Source organism: Euleptes europaea, chromosome 12, assembly GCF_029931775.1.
Source record: "Euleptes europaea isolate rEulEur1 chromosome 12, rEulEur1.hap1, whole genome shotgun sequence".
NCBI classification, from domain to species: domain Eukaryota; kingdom Metazoa; phylum Chordata; class Lepidosauria; order Squamata; family Sphaerodactylidae; genus Euleptes; species Euleptes europaea.
Window position 1 is genome coordinate 24,929,908 of NC_079323.1, and position 20,209 is coordinate 24,950,116.

The window sequence follows — 20,209 nt, forward strand, 5'->3', positions numbered from 1 at the left end:
TCCTCCCAGGCTGGAGGGCAGCCAGTGCCGGCCTGGGCTACTGAGGCGCCAGGGGGGCTCAGCTTGCAGCCCGCGGTCAATCTTGAGGAAAGGAAGGGAAGGAAGAAAGAAAGAGAGAGAAAGAAAGGGAGGTAGGGAGAAAGAGAAAGAAAGAAATGGAGGGAGGGGGAGAAAGAAAGAAAGAAAAGGGCGGATGGAAAGAGAAAAGGACAGAGGGAGACAAAGAAAGAAAGGGAAAAAGAGGGAGAGAAAGAAAAGGAGAGAGTGACAAAAAACGAAGAAAAGAGAAAAAAGCCTTCTCTCCCACCCCCCACACACACAGCCGCGCAGGCGGCCTGGCGCAACCGGGCTGAACCTTCCCGCCTCCCCCACACACACACCCAACCCAGCACGACTGGGATGAAACCTTCCCACCTCCTCCACACACACACACGGCTGCGCATGTGGCTCGGCTGAAAACTTCCTCCCCCCCACACACACACAAGGCTGCTCACGCGGGCTGAAGCCTTCCCGCCTCTAGTGGGTGCAATGGCGGCAGCTTTTGCAATTTCCTACTTCGTTTTTCATTTAATTGAGCGGCTACTTTTTCTTCTTCTTTGTTTCTCTGATTGTTCCCCTAGATGTTAAAAGGTATATAGATGTATTCTGACCCAGCCTAGGATGCTGAGAAACTGAAAAACTCTTAATTAGTGTATGTCTGAAGATGGCACATCAGAGGCTGATGTTAATTCACAACACAAAAGCTGTTTTATTTCACTCTTACAGGGAAATGATCAGATCAGACTGTCAGGGGGGTTTCAGTTTTAAACTTGGCAGGTGAAAAGGCAACAGGAATGAGGGAAACTTTGTACAACTATATACAAACGATAGTTTGTCACAAAAATGTAGCTGTTTTAAAGTCTGTGGAGGCAGGAACGTAACACCCAGATTCCAATTTTCCTTCCTTAATACTTGATAGGGATCATCCCCCCTTTCCTAAAAGCTATTTCCCTCAGGGAAGGGCTACCGGTTTCACGTTCCTATTTCAGAATCCTCCTCAATCCTTTACTCCTCTCCTTCTCTACTCCCCCCCTTCCTTCCTTACTGCCATTCTCAACTGCCACTCCCTCAGGTCAACAGTAGAATTCTTTTTGAGCCCCCTGTCAATCAGGATTCTCAGACTGGTATAAGGCATCTGCAGTTAGCTGTCCATCACAAAAGCTCTCAGACCAAATCATTCGTAATTTGGGGTTGGCTGCCATCAATATGCAGATGATACACAGCTATATATATCCTTATCCAAATCTCCTACTGATCCAGTAGAGGTCCTAAATCACTGCCTGGCTGCTGTCATTAAACGGCTAAGAGTGAACAAAATTAAACTAAATTCTGGAAAGACAGAAGTAATACTGGTTGGGAAGGCAGAGGTCTTGAAAGTTGTTATGCTGCCTACGTTCGGTGGCGTTCATCTGACCCTTGCCAAGTCAAGTTAAGAGCCTTGGGGTTATACTGCAACCAACAGTATTGCTGGAGAAGCAAGTTAATGCAATTGCAAAAAAGGCCTTTTTCCTACTCAGCCTAACATGAAAAATGGCCCTTTATCTCAGTACGACTGATCTGGCCACCTGGAGCTATGTCATGGTGACATGAAGACTAGACTACTGTAATACACTATACATTGATCTCCCCTCAAAGTCAATTTGGAAACTTCAGCTGGTGCAGAATGCCACAGCTCAGCTATTACTGGGAGCATGCCTAGCACTCCCATTCTTCAGTCACTCCACTGGCTCATCAGGGCTCATTTTAAGGTATTGGCTCCCACATACAAAGAACTTCATGGCCTTGAGCCCTCATATCTGTGAGACTGTCTCTCCACCTATGCTCCACCATGACAGCTTTGCTCATCTGAACAAGTCACTCTGCAGGTACCAACCTGAAAATGGGCAAAATCACTGACTGCCCATACACGTGCCTTCTCTGTTGTGGCCCCCACCTTATGGAAAGGTCTGCCTGAGGAGGTCAGAGAGGTTCCCACTCTCTTGGCTTTCTGCAAACTATGCAAAGCTGAATTATGCAGGAGGGCTTTTCTATGTTGGCAATAGGATAACACTATACAAATGGCTCACAAGTTACTTGGATAAATGGTTAGACACTGTGGTCTACTACTGTGTATAGTTTGCTGTAAGCTGGATCCTGCTATGTAATCTTGCATCCTTTTATGTGTCATGTTAACACTTATGCCTTACTACAATTCTGTTTTTTAGATTTCTGTTTGGTGCTACAACCCAAATCCTATTTCATTGTTTACTGAATGTCCCATCCTGTTGATTGTATTGACTCACTCTGTGTAATTTGCCTTAAGTCCCAATGAGAAAGGTGGACTATAAATAACGTAAATAAATATTATGCTGTTAACGTTCTGTCCAGAGGAGAGGGAGGTACTGTTAGTACTGATTGATTAACCTAGGTTAGTAGGGGTTCTCCTGTTACAGATGGATTCCACACCCCCTTAAAGATCAGGTGTGTAGATAAGGGGTACTTAAATCCAGTTTTATGGCTGGAACTCAGATATTGTCTATCGTATATAGTGCTTTTCAACAGCTTCCACTGGTGTGCCAAGACTTGAAGATAGAAAGAATCTTGCCTGTTATCCAGCTTTAGTAACTTCTAGGCTCAATTACTGAAATGTAATGTAACATTTCCCTTGAAGACAGTTAAAAACTGATCCAGAATATAGAAGCCAGACTGCTAATTGAGACTGACCATAAGAAGCACATTTCCCAAAGTCTGAAAGAATTTGAAAATTTTGTTCACTCATGTTTTAACTGTCTGAAATGTTTAATTTAATGTTGAGGGGTTTGTTTTTTTGGATACATATTATTTTTAATTATTTTGGTGGTTAATTTATAGCCTGCCTTTCTCACTGACTGTAAATCACTGCAATCATAGGCTGAGACATCTGATAAGCAATATAATGGACTAGGATTACACGTATCTGAAACAAATCAGAGTGTTAAAACATGCTGTATTAACAGGGCAGAAAACATCTTTATATAAGTATAAAAAGAATACAGTGAGAGTAGGATAATACAGCAGATAAATAATGCATACTGTTACACAGTGTTATAGTTCACAGTTCTGTTCCCTTTATAACAGCACCTTCCCGGGCCATTTTGTTATAATATAGCCCTCAAAAGTGGGGGCGGGGGGCGGAAAATGACTGAAATACCGGACAAAACTGATTGGATTTATAAAATGTTTGAACTAGCAGAAATAGCAAAATTGACTGAGTTAGTAAATCAAAAAGATAATGATGAATTTGTTAAGGAGTGGGAGGCGTGGATTGTTTATTGCAAAAATGAACTTAACGTGCAAAATGTTAAAGGTTATAACTTAGACTAGGTTAATTTTCTTGTTTCTACTTTCCTTTCTTTTTTAATAACTAGAAGGTTTTATAAAAAAATTTTTTTATAAAGAATTAGAAAATAATTGCTAAGAGGATTACGAAGATAAGTTAGAGATAGAAGAAGGAAGGGGGGAAGTCAAAGTAGGGGAAGATAATTGTTATATATATGTTAGTTTTAATTGAGAATTAGAAAAGATTGAAAGGCAATGTTAATTGATTGTATCGAATGTATAAAAAAAAATTAAAAAAATTTTTTTTAAAGGGGGGGGGAAATGTCCTCAGCATTACTAACCAGCATTATCTCTGTGTTACTGGGGTTCCGTTTCAGTTTGTTCACTCTTAGCCATCTTAACTCCAGCAATCAGGCAGTGGCTCAGGTCCTCTACTGCATTACCAGGAGATTTGAGTAGGGAGCTATAAAGCTAGGTGTCATCAGCATATTGATCACACCCATTTTCAAAACCACAGATAATTTCTTCTAAGGGTTTTGCACAGAGATTGTTATTTGTATTGAGTGATTTAAAGGCAAAGACAGATAGAAATCTCTTAAATGACAGCTGGATTTTGTCATCTAATGTGTCACCAGTAACATTGTTATGAGTAGGACACATTAATGCCTGTGCCAATGCACTGTCATGACCTATGGAGACACAGTGCTGTTGTGCCATCTGCAAACAGTGGCATAAATACACGCCACTGCGTTCTACACAATTTGTTGTATGGTGCAGAAATGATGATTGAGGAGTGCAGCTGTTGTTTTGGTACTTTAGATGTCCTGTCTTTATTGCATCTCAGAGATGATTTGGCTATAAGTGAGCTGTGTTTGTTAATACAATCCTATGTGCCTAATGTGTAGTCATTCTTTATATTAGAATCACAAGGGTGCATCCCCGTAGAGTGTCGCTTGCATCACCATAGTAGCAATATTGATCAGACAGTTCTGTGTGCTGTGTCTGCTATTTATGTATCTGATTTCAGTGGACTCAGAGTGAAATAATCTGCAGAGGGGTTGTATTATAATTCTTTTACATGTAACACGTAGTTTATGTATTATGCATATTCAGTAGGGCTGTGCACAAAGTAAAAAATCCATTATAATTTCACATTTGGTCTTCAGGAGGGGAATTTTAACTGTGATTGCTTATTTGTAGGTAGGGCGTTATTGGTTTGGGATTCAAATCCATGTGGTTCCAGAGTTTGGGGCCATTCTTTTTAATGAGGAATATATATGAGAGTCTGGGGCAGTGGTTTATAAAGTTAATAGCACCAAATTTGTACAGAACTCAGTCCTTCCAGCAATCTAAAGACCCTCCCCTAATTGTCCAGCAGATTGAACAAAGGGGTTTGATTTTACAGACCCCCAAAGTAGGTGACTCTGTTGAGCCTCACTTTGTTCTACTGATGCAGCCAAGCAGCAACCTAGCAGATGAGTTCTGGCTGGAAATGGCATTAAAACAACAACCCTGTCTGCATTTTCCTACTAACTGACACTAAAAATTTCTTACCTTTCTAGTGGAAATTCTGCATTTGCCATCCTTTGTTGTTGTGGTCTGTTTGTTTCCTTTCACAAAATTAAAGTGACTTCCTTTGCACACACATCCGTGTCTGCCATTATTTTCTATGGGGGACTTTTCAAGAGCGGCTGTTTTTCAACCAAATGGCACCAACATTGCAGTGGAGTAAGTGCTGCCTGTCCAATGAAGAACCCCCATGTTTCAAGTGAATTGGACCACAGGCCAAATTTGACAGGCCACTGAACTAGCTGACCCCAGCCATTGTAATTGCACTTTCATTATTCCCAATGGGGGACTTTTCAGGGGGGCTGGAGTGGCTGTTTTTCAACCAAATGACACCAGAATTACAGTGGTGCATGTCCAATAAAGAACCAGTAAAGACGTTTCAAGCAATTGGGTCAAGGGGCCAAATTCTATGGGCCCCTGAACAAGGTGCCCCCAGCTTTCTACTTTTCCAGCCATAGTACTTGTAAAGAACAAAAAGCAGCTTGTCTCCAAAAGTGATGGTGGGCAGCTTGTCTCCAAAAGTGATTGGCTGGAAGTACTCTATGCTCCTTCCTTGCAAGGATGTGGTTAGAAGGGAGAAATACTGTTGCTCAGGAAATCAGTAGAATCGAAAAACACAAGCACATACTGTAGCTGGCTAGCAGCACCCAAAGACAAAAACCATGTGGATTGTTCAGAGAGAGGGTTTTAGTAATACCTAAATTTTGTTGTTACCATTCTGGGAAATAACAGAAATGACCCGAACCAGCGATTTCCATTTATATCTTTGGTTCAGGAATTTCGTTGTGCACACCCCTAGTATTCATTACCGGGGCTGTATAATCATCAGATACATTTGTGTTGTGTGTCTGCTCTTTTCATATCGCCCATTGTTCACCATGCTTTTCAAGAAACTGGCTGATGATGATCTGACAAAGGGAACTTTGACTCTCAAAAGCTTATACCCTGAAAATCTTGTTGGTCTCTAAGGTGCTACTGGACTTGATTTTGGCTGATGATGTTTTCATAAGCAAATACACAAGAAACAGAAAGGTATCAGGAAGAATCTGAGGCATTTATGTGAAATTTGAAGAAAGAACTTATTTCTTCTTCTGTTTTTCTGTTTGGGAAAACTTATAAATAATCAAGATGGCAAAACCACCTAAAATTCTACATGCACTAGGTGTCCCAGGCTTTGAAAACACACTTTGACTTTGTGGGGTTGGGCTTAGTCTCTTATTCTATCATCCCTTCAGAATGCTCCATTTACCATTGGATTAAAGCCAAGCAGCCAGGAGTATAAAATGATTGGACTGCTATAAATTCTACTTATTACTTAGTATTTGCTGCAGGCTGTGTAGACAATTTGGCAGCATGTCTGCAATTATGCTGTTCATTTAAATTCAGATTATAATTTGAAGGACTAAATGTGTTTCTGTTGTTTTATTTAATATGCAGTCCATTGCTAGAACTGTACTCTAATGGAATTCTGTCTCTACCAAAAGAGCAAGGAGCTGATAACCTGATGTAGTTTCCATAGATGTAAGACTTTCATATATTAAAGCCCAGCAAGTTGTAAAACTTGATATACAATATTCAGCATACTTCAGTATTTCATTTGTAAGAACAGATATTATTCCATTCATGCGGACATTGCAAGGGAACTTATATTTCCCTTTATTCTGCTACTCATTCAATAGCGAATCATTAATGTAAAATTGTATCCTTTGCATTTTGTACAGTGTGATGAAAAACATTCAAAAGTGTTATATGGTACTTGCTATCATGGCAGATGATCAGAAAGTTAGAGATAATGCTGTTGACCATCAATTAAAAGAGTTATCCGTAAATAATGTATAACTGGAATTAAATTTTTTAACAGTTATAAAATTAATCTAGCTACTTCATCTTGATTTGGATAACAATCTTAGCCATATTTTGAGGTGTTGGTATTTTGTACTCTATCATCAAGCACTGTTCTATGAATTATACGCATTTGCATGTAGCATATAATTAGTAACTCTTTATAATGCTGGCTATAAAAGCATTGATAAAAGGATACCCAGAAATGTTCTCAAAATATATTTAGAAAGAAAATGTAATGAAGACTAGAAATGCCTTCTTGGAAATATAAACCACAAGCTGTGAGGAATAGCAGGAGGGGAAACAATTTGGAAATCTTACCGCGTCTGCCCCAATAATTTCCTCTCTAGAGTCCTCAAAGCTCTCAGGAATTTGAACAGGCTGATGCAACTACTCTTTTTCCTCTTAACCCACGCTCAGCATCTTTTAACATTACATCCCTTCTGGGCATATTGGTTGGTTTTTCTTTTAGTTAATTCATAAAGTCATATTTTTCTTCATAGCTGGGGAGTACCTTGAATAGGTAGAGATCCTGCACAGACACCAGTTAATTTACTATTAAATATAGTGATACCACAATGAAACAGCAATAACATGATTTAAAAAAATATAAAAATCATTCAGCTTAAAAGTAGACATTAATAAAAGTTGCTTGCCATGTGGCACGGGGGAATAATGTGGGTTATTTAAAGTTAGAGTGCATTCTAACATTTACAGTTCATTCCTGAGAGTTTGGCATTCGGGGGTGGCGGGGAGGAGGCTATGTTTTCCCCAGTGCCGAAAACTAAAAAAAAAGCCTTTTAAAGTATTTTAAAATTAAATGGGGATTTTCGCCCCATAGAGAAAAGCAAGGCTGCAGGCACAGCCTCGCTCTTCTCGCCACCGGCATACCCAGAGCAAAAGGAGACAGGAGGCTGCTTAATGGCAGCCCCTCCACCCAAAATGCCCTGGGAACGCCTCTCGGGACGCCCCCTGGAATGCCAGCGCAGGCCTTCAAGCTGGCATTGGGGCCACTAATGCTGGCATAAGTAGCCTGGGCACCAGTGCAGGGGGCCTGAGCGCCGGTGCAGCACCTTTCTGGCCTCCTAAGGGCTTTCACCCTTGAGGTTCAGGAATGCTCTGTTAGAATTGGATCCAGACTATCATTTCTGCGAGTTTGAAGATTTCCACCCACTCACTGATTTTCCAATCTCACCCTCCCATGGCAGCCCAAAATGTCCCTCCCCTGTCCTGTTCTGGAGGGTCCTGTCTCCCACAAGAGCAGGATTTTGGGGGCATTTCAGGCTGCTAAGGGAGGAGGCAGGAAAAAAAATTACATTCTGGGAATAGAAATCCTTGCACTTGTGGAAGTGTCTAGTCTGGATGCAAGCCTTAAAGTTCCATTGGAGATGAAATAATAGATTCAAAGCTTTTATAATCCTGGCCCAGGTATAGAATAAGCAGGACATGAAAAAGAGCTGTCTGTTTCACTGCTGTCTTGCAGAAGGAGAGATCAGTCTATGGACAGATGATTGAAAATTCTCAAAAGGCTCAGAGTATGGAAAGAAGGCATTAAAAAAAAACCTTTATATACTGTCTTTCCTAGAGAGCCAAAGGAGGCTTACTATCATGCTCATGAGCCACATAACAATTAAAACAATACAAATATACATCAGAGCTTTCCAACAAAAGCAATTATGTCATTAATCTGTTCAAATTTCGTTTAGCTCTTTGCAATATAATTTTAGTCCACAAGTCTTATAAAAAGAAATCAATGTTGGTGCTTTCCAAACAGCCTCTGGCAGCCCATTCCACAATACAGGGACAGGGTGAAAAAGCCTATGCAGATGCAGAACAGAGAAACTGCTGCAAAGAGTACAGTGTTGCTGAGGTTGATGTAGGAAGAGAGAATGGCCGAAAACGCATGGTCGATTTGTGCCCCATATCTCCCCCAGTTGTAGCGAATCCCACGAGGCCACATACATGGACGTTTCCCGGCCACGGGATGAACCCCCTTGACTCTGGACCTCCCCCATGATAATTGAATGCTGTATTGTCCCAATTATTCTGCCTGGTTCACTACAGCTGCTGGAGTTTGAATGGTGCGTTTCAGCACCCGTGTCGACTCCCCACTGTAGCCCCAGCAGCAGAGGCTCCTTTCCCCCCCCCCGACCCAAGCCTCTCTCCCCCTGCCCTCCTCTGCGTTCACCCAGCACCAGCTAGGGTTTTAGCCAACCTAATTGCCTGCAGCATGCAGCCCAAAGCCCCACAGTCAAGCGGCGAGGTGGCAGCAGCTCCTTTCGCCACTGACGCTGGGCACTTCCAGCCAACGCTGCCTGCAACTGGCAAAGGTGATCCTGTATGCATCGGCTGGAAGTGCACTGCATTGGCACCGGAAGGAGCTGCCGCTGCTTCGCCTCTTGACCATGGGGCTTCGGGCTGCATGCTGGAGGCAGTTAGGTGGGCTAACCCCCCGGTTGGTGCTGGGTGGGGGAGAGAGGTGCGGGTGGGGGGGAAAGGAGCCACTGCTGCTGCTGCTCCTTCTCATTTGTTTGTCCTTGTCCCTTCTCCCCATGAGTTCAGTTTTTTGAACGTGGGATTGGAAGGCGTGAGATAGGACACGGACAAACAAATTCGAATACAACCATGTGTTAATGGCCAGTGTTTCAGGTGTGTAGGTCCCAGACCAAGAAGGGCTTTAAAGGTAAGAACAACCACATTGCTTTGAACTTTGAAGTAAATGCTTCAAGATTGGTGCTGTATGTACATACCAGCTAAATCCTATAAGTAGCCAGGCTGCTTCATTTTATGCTAATTGAAGCTTCTATGTTATCTTCAAGGGCAGCCCCATGTGCAGTGCAATTATTTTGTCTAGCGCTTACAAAAGCATGGATCAGAGTACCTAGGTGAGAAAATCTTAAAGTGAGGACACTTCCTAAGACAGATGAAGATTAAATAAAGCATTCTTAGTAATAGTTCCACCCTGTTTTTCCATAAATAAGGTTGGGTCCAAGAGCATTTCCAGATTCTTTACCTAATGATAATGTTGCACCCTCCATAATATCAGTTTCCCTAATTCCCAACCAACACAATGTATCTACATGGCTGAAGCTAAGTCAGCCTGACCATATAAATTCTCTGAATGTGTGGATATTCAAGAACCACATGTAAGTCACTTTGCACTCTTACTGAGGAACAGCGAGAGAGAAGGATAACAAATGCATAAATACACCAGCTTCATTGCAGATAACAAAGCTTTCTCCCGGGAAATATCTTGAAATACAAAAACAATCAGATAATGTTGCAGAAAATATATTCCTAGCTATCATAATGGCAAAACGGAAAGGAAAATTTCTGATGCTGAGTATGTAAATGAGGCATACAACTACAACCAGGATTCCATCAGTTCTTTTCAAAGAAAATCAAAGCATTTGTTGAGGCTTTCTCTCACGTAGTTTCCCATTTTTTTCTCTTAAAAGACTGCTAAAAAACACATCTTTCTCTACTTGAAAGGAAATGTTTGAGAGGGAGCCAGGTTTGCATGCCCTCTTAGCTATAAATAGATATTTTCCCTCTCCATTGATCCTCATGAAAATTATCCACTGATGATGGAAGCAGTTGATATTTTTATGAGGAAACAAAAGGGTACATGAGTGATAGAATTGCTAATGAAATAAGTGGAATAAATACCCCAGTTTAAAGACTGTTGAAAGATACGTACATGGAAGTTTCTTTTCCCTTGATATGAGTGTAGAATTTGTATACCCATTAAAAACCACATATGGCTGACGGAGAGTGGCTGTGACTTTTATAAAATTTATGTCCGCCAACGGAAGTTTTTTTTAAAAAAAATTTAAACCAGGGGTGAGGAACCTTTTTTCCACCAAGGGCCATTTGGATATTTATAACATCATTCGCGGGCCATACAAAATTATCAACTTAAAAATTGGCCCACCAAGCCTCAAGCAGACAGCTGCCCCAGATGACCCCCCCACTCACGCAGGCATCCAACTGGTGGCGCACTCGTTCTACTGGTGGCACAGAATGGTCTGTTTCACCAGCTGGGCGTAGCCGACCAGCCACACACCGGAGTTGCTCCTGCTCCACATGGTCGGAGCCGGATTCTACTGTTGGCTCCTGCTACCTCCGCCTGCAGGGGTGAAATGGGGACACACTGGCTAAAGAGTGCATTCTGATCCTGCACTCTTTAACCCCTCCATTGTTGCCACTTCTGCCCCCAGCCCTCTTGTAGTACAGAGGGAATACAGACCGGGTGGGAAAGGGTTAACACAGTTTCTTGGGTGGTCCTAGCCGCTCCATAGCTAACAACTCTTCCACAAGGGGGGAAAAGGTTTCTCAGCAAAACAAATTCACTTCCACCTTGAACAGAGGCTGTTCCTGTCTGTGGGAGGGCCCGGATCACCAGTCTTAGATCCTTCTGAGCTAGAGATCTGCCAGGACCCATGAAGGGACAGACCAAATGATTTCGTGGGCCTTATACGGCCCCCGGGCCTGACATTCCCCACCCCTGATTTAAACCTTTAATCTCTCTTGTTTGGAGCTGTCCACAGAGAGCCCGTGCATTAATTCCCACTGTCTCATCTCACTAGTTATCTAGAAAATAACTATGTGTAATATTAAATATTCCACTTGATTTATTGAAATAAAAAGGAAAATAATTTATTATCAGCAGATGGTTTTGTGTGTGTGTATGTAAAGCTGGCACATGGTTGCTAAGGGGAGTAAGCTGTGATCTGGGAGATCACAGACTTATTTATTTCATTTATACCCCACCTTTGTCTCCAATAGGAACCCAAAGTGGCTTCTGTCATTCTTCCCTCCTCAATTTTAACCTCACAATAACCCAGTGAGGTCGGTTTGGCTGAGTGTGTGTAAGTGGCCCAGCAAGCTTCCAGTGGGGATTGAAACCTGAGTGTCCCAGATCCTAATCTGGCACTCTAACCACTACACAACACTGGCTGTCAAGTTTCATCTTGGCTACAAACTCACTAGGTGGCTTTAAATAAAACACTCTTTCTCACATCACTTCCTTGTCCGCAATGTGGAGATGATAATATTGGTCTGCCTTGTAGGGCAATATCATGGATTATTGCCACAGTGCATCAAAGTATTTGGACACTGAAAACACTGCATAAATGCTTATTATTATAGGGAAAAGATTGGTTTGTGAAATTTATAGGTTGCCTCTAGAGAGCTGCTCAAGGTAGCTGACAGCCCATTCCTGAGAACTGGGCCGAAAGTCTTCTGGAGGCGGCGTGACGTCGCCACCAGCGTAAGTGCGTGTAATTGCGTGATTACACACACGCTGGCAGCGAGGCCAGTTCCGCTGGCGGCCGAGCGCCACGAAATCGCGCCTCACCCCTCCACTGCCGCGGCCTCTCTGTAGCTCAGGCCACGGCGTGGAGAGGCCGTGCCAACACGGGGGCGTTCCAGGGGCGTTCTGGGGGGCGGAGCCGCCAATTAGGCAGCTCCCTATTCTGTTTCAGCCCTGGCCGCTGGTGGCGAGAACAGCGTTGCTGCGCCTGCTTTTGAGCAGGCGCAGCCTCGCTGTTTTCAGTGGGGCGAAAGGCTCCATTAAAACAACAAAAGAATGCAAGACGGCTTTTTTTTGTTTTCCGGTGTACGCGAAACGGCTTAGGAAGAGGCGCCACTGCACCTCTTCCCCGCCGTCTCTGCACGCCGTATTGTCAGGAATGGGCTGTAAGAAAACAAAAACCATTTAACAATAAAATCATAAAGTCTATCAGAAATAAAATCAGTAATTAAACCACCATAAAGGGGTTTAAAACTGGATAAACAGCAACAAAGCCATTCCAGCAGAATCATAACAATGTAATCATAAAACAGCACTCAGGTGTGATGCAGGCCAGAAAAACAAGCCGCTAAAATGACAGCTAACAAAAATGTTTTGTTGATCAGGGTACCTGTCCAGCCAAATTTTGTCTTAAGAAAAGAAACCTTGGGGCCTGGAGTAGTTCTCCTAATAAGGCATGTTTGATAAACTTTACCAAAAAAAAAAAAAGATTTTGTATTTTAATGTGCTGCTACTGAATATGTGGGGACCAGTGTATTATAATGAGGGAATTGGGAGGGAACAGGAGTCCGTAACAGCTGTGATTTTATCAGGATTTTAAAAAAAAGGTTACAAAGGGGGACATGAAACTCATGGGATAGGAATCACATCCCGTCCCCTCTCTCACCAAGCCAGCCAGCTCACACACCTACTTACCTGTAGTGCTGCCGCTACAGGCTGAGGCACTTGGCTCTGTCAAAGAAGGGTGTGTGTGGCTGAAGGAGGCCACTCTACTCATTTCACCCAAGACCGTTGCCCCCATGAGAGACGACAGAGTGCTCCCTCAAAATGGTGGACATTTCTTCCACCACTGTAATCTTTTAAAATGTTAAAAATAATTATTGTTTTCTTCTCGGGGATGTTTGTACAAACATCTCCCTGCTCTGTACCTGACCTTAGTGTGTGGATTTAATGATCCATACACCAGGTCCCAACTCAGAATTAGATAGAGGACACTTTTTTAATAGTGTTCTATGTAAGTTTTGTGTGTGTGTGTGTAAAGTGCCGTTAAGTCTCAGCTGACTTAGGATGACCCTGTAGGGCTTTCCAGGCAAGAGACTAACAGTATCTTGTTCTGCATAGCAATTCTGGAACTGACGTTTGGGTTGTAAAGTTTATTGGTAACCTCTTTCCCTTTTGCAACTGACTTTTGGGTTCCAGCCCCAGAATTTGTCGTAGTGCAAGATGATTATGCTTCGATTTCAAGCCTCCAATGAGGCTTTTAAACAGAGCTTGCACAGACGTCTCCTAATGTTCATAAGTAGTTTTTCATCCATTAAAAATGTTTGGTTAGCACAGTGCTTGAGCTAACACACCAGCAAAATTTTGAACAGTATTTAAATTTTGGCACATTCCATAAATAGCCTCAGCACATGCCTTTTAATCAACCAAGCCTTGTGGAAAAATACAGTTCTGGATAGTCCAGATATTCTAGTTCTGTTTCCCCCCAGTATTTTCTGAGTGTTAGAAAATGGTTTCTCAATAGTCATTCATTATACACTTAAAGGTACTTTTTGGCCAGCAGAAAGAGGAATAGAATGAAAATACTTGTATTGTTCACAGCTCAATTCTTTTTTATATGACAAAAGCTTTTCTGTCATCGCTGCTATTGTATGGCTGATTTGACCTTTTTGCAGCTTTTTGGCTTTGATGTCTGTCAGAAAAACTTGCTGAAGGAACCACTCGAATAAAAACACATTATGCACATTTTTGGCTTTACTGCTGTGACAATATTATCTAAACAACCAAATGACATTTACTGTTGTTGATATAGTATAGCCAAGCCTAGTCCATGTGGACTTACTGGATAGACTCTTTATATCAGGCAAAACCTACATGGTAGCAAATAAATGCACTTTCACATATTTGCAAGTTATTGCACCAGACTGTAGGCTAACATAATCACACTATTAGTGCATTCCTAAGAGTTACTCCAGTCTAAGCCCATTCATTTCAGTGGGCTTAGACTGGAGTAACTCCTTAGGAATGCACTGTATGTGTGCTTGTATTTGAATATAGTCAACCCAGTGCTACACAGGAATCCTCCAATGATTTCTAATTTCAGTGGATCCAGGCTGTATAGAGTCAGTTGGAAGCAATATGTTTGGGAGCATGTTGTTATCGGGTGCCCTTACAGGCAGGATCAGCTTGGTCTTGTTCAGTTTTAATATATTGGAGAAAACCAATGTGACACACCTAATGTGATTTCATTAGGTTGTCTCATAGGTCAAATGCCTCAGAATCACATTCGATGTATAAAACAAAACCATAAGGCTGTTGATTTTACACCAATGAATGGAAGAAAATTAGTTTGGATTGAACCTCTATTCATAGACAGGTGTTCAGAATTGTTTAACTCTATTCCAGCTACTATTTTACTGCAAATTGCCTGCTTTCATTGGAATATGTTATTCTTGCCAATATCTGAAGTACATGGTACTTTAAGCATGACTTCTGTAATACTGAGTTGTAAGAATGGTTGTTTGGGACCAGCAGCTTATACAGTCTTGTGCTTGATTATTGATGTTTATCTACTGTCTGGATTTTTGGTACATTCTGTTGTCAATACCAGTGGATGTGGAATAAAACAAAATTGAGTTATCAAAAAGAAGCCTTGTTTGAAAATAAATTTCTTGTGTTAAGTTCATACTTGTTTCGATTATACATCACTTTTACATTTGAAAAGGTTCTTCAGAAACAAGATAACAACAGTCGAAAAGCTAAAACCAAAATGACCCATCATTTTAAAAGAAATTAATATGTGGGTTATAGAAATGTTTTTTTTTTCTTAAAGGAAATACCTACAGTTCTGCTTATTCACCTGTTGGACAGGCATGAAGGTGCATGGACCATTCTGCCACTAATGCATGAGTAAGTGGGGAACTCTGGTATTGTTATGGTGTGGTGCTTTTGACCAGTGTGATGGATGTGTTTCAGCAAGTTACAGAACTGTTGAAATATAGTAAAAAGAAGTAGCTCATGTACCATCAATCTTTTGTTTTTCTGAGCCCAAGTTTTCCACTTCTGTCCATATGTCCTGCCCCCGTAAGTCCTATCTCTCAGCTCACACCACTTTACCTAAGGAATTAATCTCATTTGGAAGGAGAAAAGAGTGGGTTTTTATCAGCTTCATAACCTTCGTCCCTTTGATAAATCCATGTGTGTGTTTAAGTGGTCTATTCTAAGCAAATGATTAAGGTCTTGCTGGATTTGTGCACTTTTCTTCTAAAGACATTTTCCTTTAGAATTGTGGGTACTGTGATATGATTTCTGTGATTGCTCTTGTGATGCCTTTGGGTCTATTAATTGTTCTAAGACTGTATCCTACAAGGAAGTGGTAAAAGACATTGCATGAAAGATTCACAGTCTTTGGGAGTTTTCTTGTAAAAGACAAAGCGATAGTTAGGGGCAGTTCACATAACAAGAAACTAGTCTTGGTTGCAAAGTACATTTGTTAGCAATGATACCTTCCATGGAGCCAAGAGGGTCTTCTGATCACTCCATCAGGTTGCCATATTAGTTTTTAGCTTGTGATCAAGGGAGTAACTGTTTTTGTACCTGAGCTAATAATAACTAGTCTGGCCACACAGAGTGAAAATGATGACTGGTTGGCCCCACAGCAAAAGGCATTACATTTTCCATGTTCCTTCTGGTTCCACAAATAAGCCTTTCAATTGGTATATTTTTTTAAAAACTCTTTATTCTTGCATCTAAGATACTTATTTCCTTCCTAAACGATAAATCAAACTTTCTTCTGTCAGCTTTTCTGCTTCATACAGCAGAAACTCCTCGTGGATTTTTTTCTGTGAAGAAGATACAAGAATACATATTGTAAGGCTGCTGGAAGTACTTAGAAGATACGACAAATCTAAGGTGAAAAACACTGGTTATTTATGTGAAAGTATATGAAGAGGGAATGAGACTGCTGAAACAACTGAGATGCAGAAGATCCATAGTTAGATTTCCCGATGGTCCCCCCCCCTCACTTAAAAGCACTAAATTGATTGAGGAAACAGCATGGGGGAGGGGGTTTAATCCTTTCTCTTCAGTCATCTGAATCAGCTTTTGTTCCCAGGGTTGATCTGGTTCCATTTTTCCTTCCCATTGTCTTCCCATCCTCTCACCTTACATGTTGAAGCCTTAATGTGAAATCATAAGCAGAGTTATGCTCTTCTAAGCCTGTCGACCTCTGTAGAAGGGTGTAGTTCTGCTTGCTATTACACTACTAGTCTTCTACCCTGAACAAAAGTTAGTTTTGACCAGTACGATGTGTTATAAACTTCCTTTCAACCATCATGCTTACTGGTGGCGTACCAGGGTATTAATTGGTTAGATGTATCATGCCGTTCCTTTGTTACTTTTTATTTTTACATTTTGATCACCTTTGGTCATGAGAATATTCTTATTTATGCTAATATTGATTTCACTTACATGGAAAGCACCAGTCTAGATCATGCTACTTTAGTCACAGTTGCTGAATAGACGATTTGTTGTGATATGTTGCTGAAGTGAAATAATAGTGTGGAAGTAGGTGTCAAGCCCTTGAATAACTTCCATTGACCACTTAACTCTTGACAAATACAAAATCTGATTTTAAGGCTTGACCACTTACAGGCAAATGTTTTTGATTAAATATTTACTGTTGAGTATTCTGGATGGGGTTGCACTCCTCCAAAACAGCAGGAGCGTACTTTGGGGGATCCACACATACAGGTGGAAAAGCAGGTGGCAGTCCAGTTTGGACTAATTAGCCAGCGGTGTCCTTTTCTAGGCAAAAGAAGATCTGGCCAGTTTGAAACATACCCTGGTTAAATCCAGATTAGATTACTGCAGTTTGCTGTGCATGGGGCTGTCCTTCAAAAGTGATCAGAAACTTCAAGTTGGTACAGAATGCTGCATCCAGGATATTAACTGGGGTGGGTCATAGGGACCATATCACTCCAGTCTTGGACCTTCTACACTTGCTTCCAGGTACAACCCAAGGTGCTGGTGTATGGTTTGGGACCAGCATACTTTAAGGGATATGCCCCTGTTTTCCGAAGTTAGATGGGGGGCAACCTGAGAGAGGACTTTCTATGTCATGGTGCCAAAATTATTTAATTCCTTCCCCAGGGTTATTCAACTGTCCCCTTCTATCACTAATTTATGGAGATGACTTTTTGTCTCATCTGATATTCCCTGAATAACCCCCTTCCCACCTTATATTTTAATTGATAGGGCAGAAAAGAGGGATCTAAATTTGTAAATAAATAAAATGGTCAGTGATGTTTCTCTGAAAAATGTACATGTGGAATATGATGTTTGATACTCTTAACTTTGTTAAAATTGTAAATACATTCAACAGTCTCTTTCTTCTCTAACAGGAATTTTTTTTAGGCAAAGCGTTACATGATGATGAGTCTACAATTATTCACCATTATGCCTTTGCTGAAAATCCTACCATTTTTAAATTTCCAGATTTTGCTGCTGGCTGGGCACTCAGTATGCCACTTGTAAATAAGTAAGAATTCAGCTTTGCATTTTTTTGTAAATTGGTTTACTAAACAACTGATATTTGTAAAATGGTTTTGGAAGGGTAAAACATTACTAGATATTAAATGTCTCTTTCTGTGGGTATGTATGCAAATCAGTTATTTGATTGCAAATGAGCTTTTATCCAAAGTTAAGTAACCATTAACTCTTATAAAAACCCTTCTTTCCTTTTATTGCCTGCAGTGTAAAACTAGAGAATTATAATAAGACACATTAATAAGCAATTACAACTTTATAAATGTGCATATTAGAAAATAGATATTTGCATACATATTTGGCATATTATTATTCAGTCGGATTTAGGTTACAGCCAAATTCTTTTCAGAGTTTTGTAGTGAGCTATCTCTGCATAAATTGAGAATATTTTAATGTTATAAATGGGAGAAATAAAAAAAATAGTTGAATAAGAATCAGTGAAGTCTCTGCACATCTAGTAGCAAAATATCTTTTGGAATATGCTGGACATTCTAAATATAATGAAGAACATCTTGTCTTTTCCTTTGTTAACTGAAAATACTGATAATATGAAAATAATGAACATGTCTTATATTACCAACTTATTGCTAAATATTTGTCCCCATTTAATAATCTGAACATAAATATGTCCTTGTTTTTTAAAGGTGGCTAGAGGTGCCATCCTGCTCTGACCTGGATGGCCCAGGCTAGCCTGATCTCATCAGATCTCAGAAGCTAAGCAGGGTTAGCCCTGGTTAGTATTTGGATGGGAGACCACCAAGGAATACCAGGGTTGCTGTGCAGAGGAAGGCACTGGCAAACCACCTCTGTTAGTCTCTTGCCATGAACGCCCGCCCCCCAAAAAAGAAAGGGGTCGCCTTAGTCAGCTGCGACTTGAAGGCATTTTATACAAACACACAGAGGTGCCATCCTAAACAGAGTTATACCCTTCTAAATTAATTAATCACTAGACTTACTTTAATTGATAAAATTTATCTGTATTTTTTACAAAGAGATTATTATATCATGTAATGGGTTTTATTGATAAGGTTTATATCTTTTCTGGCTAATGTCATAATAATAAATTTCTCTCCCACCAATAGACTTAACTCTGCTTAGGATGGCTCTGTAAGTTTTCAGTTAACTATTTTTCTGTTCATGGTTATTGCCTCTGGACATATAGCCAGCCGTGTTGTAGAGTTTCTTCTTCTAATATGTCCTCATTGTTGCTCATTTTCTATTAACATGCTCAATGCAGCTGACAAAAATCAGAATTGCATCAATGCACAACAGAAACCCTAGGGCTGATACTTCACTTAGCTCAGGCAATTGATATTATTAAGTGGGTGCAGCAAGGATGGCTTATGTGGAGGGCTTTCCTCGGGTCCTCCCTCTCTTGGCTGTTAGTGTCACCTCTGAAGTAGTTAGTACTGCAGTGATCTTCTCCAGACAGCACTACACTTGGGCTGCCACTCCTAGCCCCAGGGCTGGCTCTGTCGGAGCATAGCACAGGAGGAGGCAGATCTTCCCTGCCAGTGAGGGCACCTGCTGTCATGTGCTTTCACAGGCGTCATGTGGCATTTACATGAGAGAGGGGAGAGTGTGTCTTTGCAGACCATTTCAGCAAGGTGGGCTGGGAGGTGACAGAAGAGGCAAACCACACCTCCATGATGCCCCTACTGACTTGGTTCACCATGAAAGTACTTGGGGTCGCTTGGGTTCTTAGCCCCCTAAATCAGGAAGAATTCTGATAGTACCACAGAAGCACTTTTTGGCTTTGCAGCCCTAGAGAAAGAATGAGATGGCATTGCACAGGCAGCAAAGATCGAAGAAAATAGATGAAGGAGTGAAAAGTGTGGAGAGGGAGTTTGGAGCAGAATGACTAGTGGATCAAGAGATGATAAAGAAGAATTGTTTAAAGAACTGAAAGGAACTGAAAAAGACAGGAGAATACGTCGCAAAATGAAGGCTGTTGCAAATTCCACCACAAACAGTCATCCTTACTGTGTTCAAAGACGTCAATCAGACGTGAGCCATTCACCCAGCCTATTTGATTTGTGCTGAAGAGCCATGAATGCCTGCCAAACAGGTTTGTGATAAGGTTTTTGCAAAACTGTGCATACACAAAGATGCTGCTGATTCAAACCACTAGTCACTAACATGACTGCTTAGATGAACGCTGAAATATAGGATTTTGTTAAAATACAAGATTTTTATAACTGAATTATATGGCCTGTGCTTGATAAAACTGTCTTCTTCTTCTTTCTTTTTTTTTTGCTGAGCAGAGCTGTCATACAGGAAGGATGGGGGAGTATAACTCAGTCAGGCTGCATGAGAGTGCACATGCACAAAGCTGTTTAGACTACACTTCACATATAGGAAGAAATAGTTTGAAGCAACCCG

General features: G+C 41.2%; 1 protein-coding gene across 1 annotated transcript in view; it reads left to right on the forward strand.

Annotated features, from left to right (window-relative positions):
* The window catches only part of B3GLCT (beta 3-glucosyltransferase), an 81,024-nt gene that overhangs the window by 27,572 nt on the left and 33,243 nt on the right, over positions 1–20,209 (forward strand). The window contains exons 5-7 of the mRNA XM_056858459.1: positions 15,114–15,190; positions 16,081–16,192; positions 17,683–17,819. Coding sequence (XP_056714437.1) covers positions 15,114–15,190; positions 16,081–16,192; positions 17,683–17,819 — 326 coding nt within the window. The remainder of the gene's footprint in view (positions 1–15,113; positions 15,191–16,080; positions 16,193–17,682; positions 17,820–20,209) is intronic.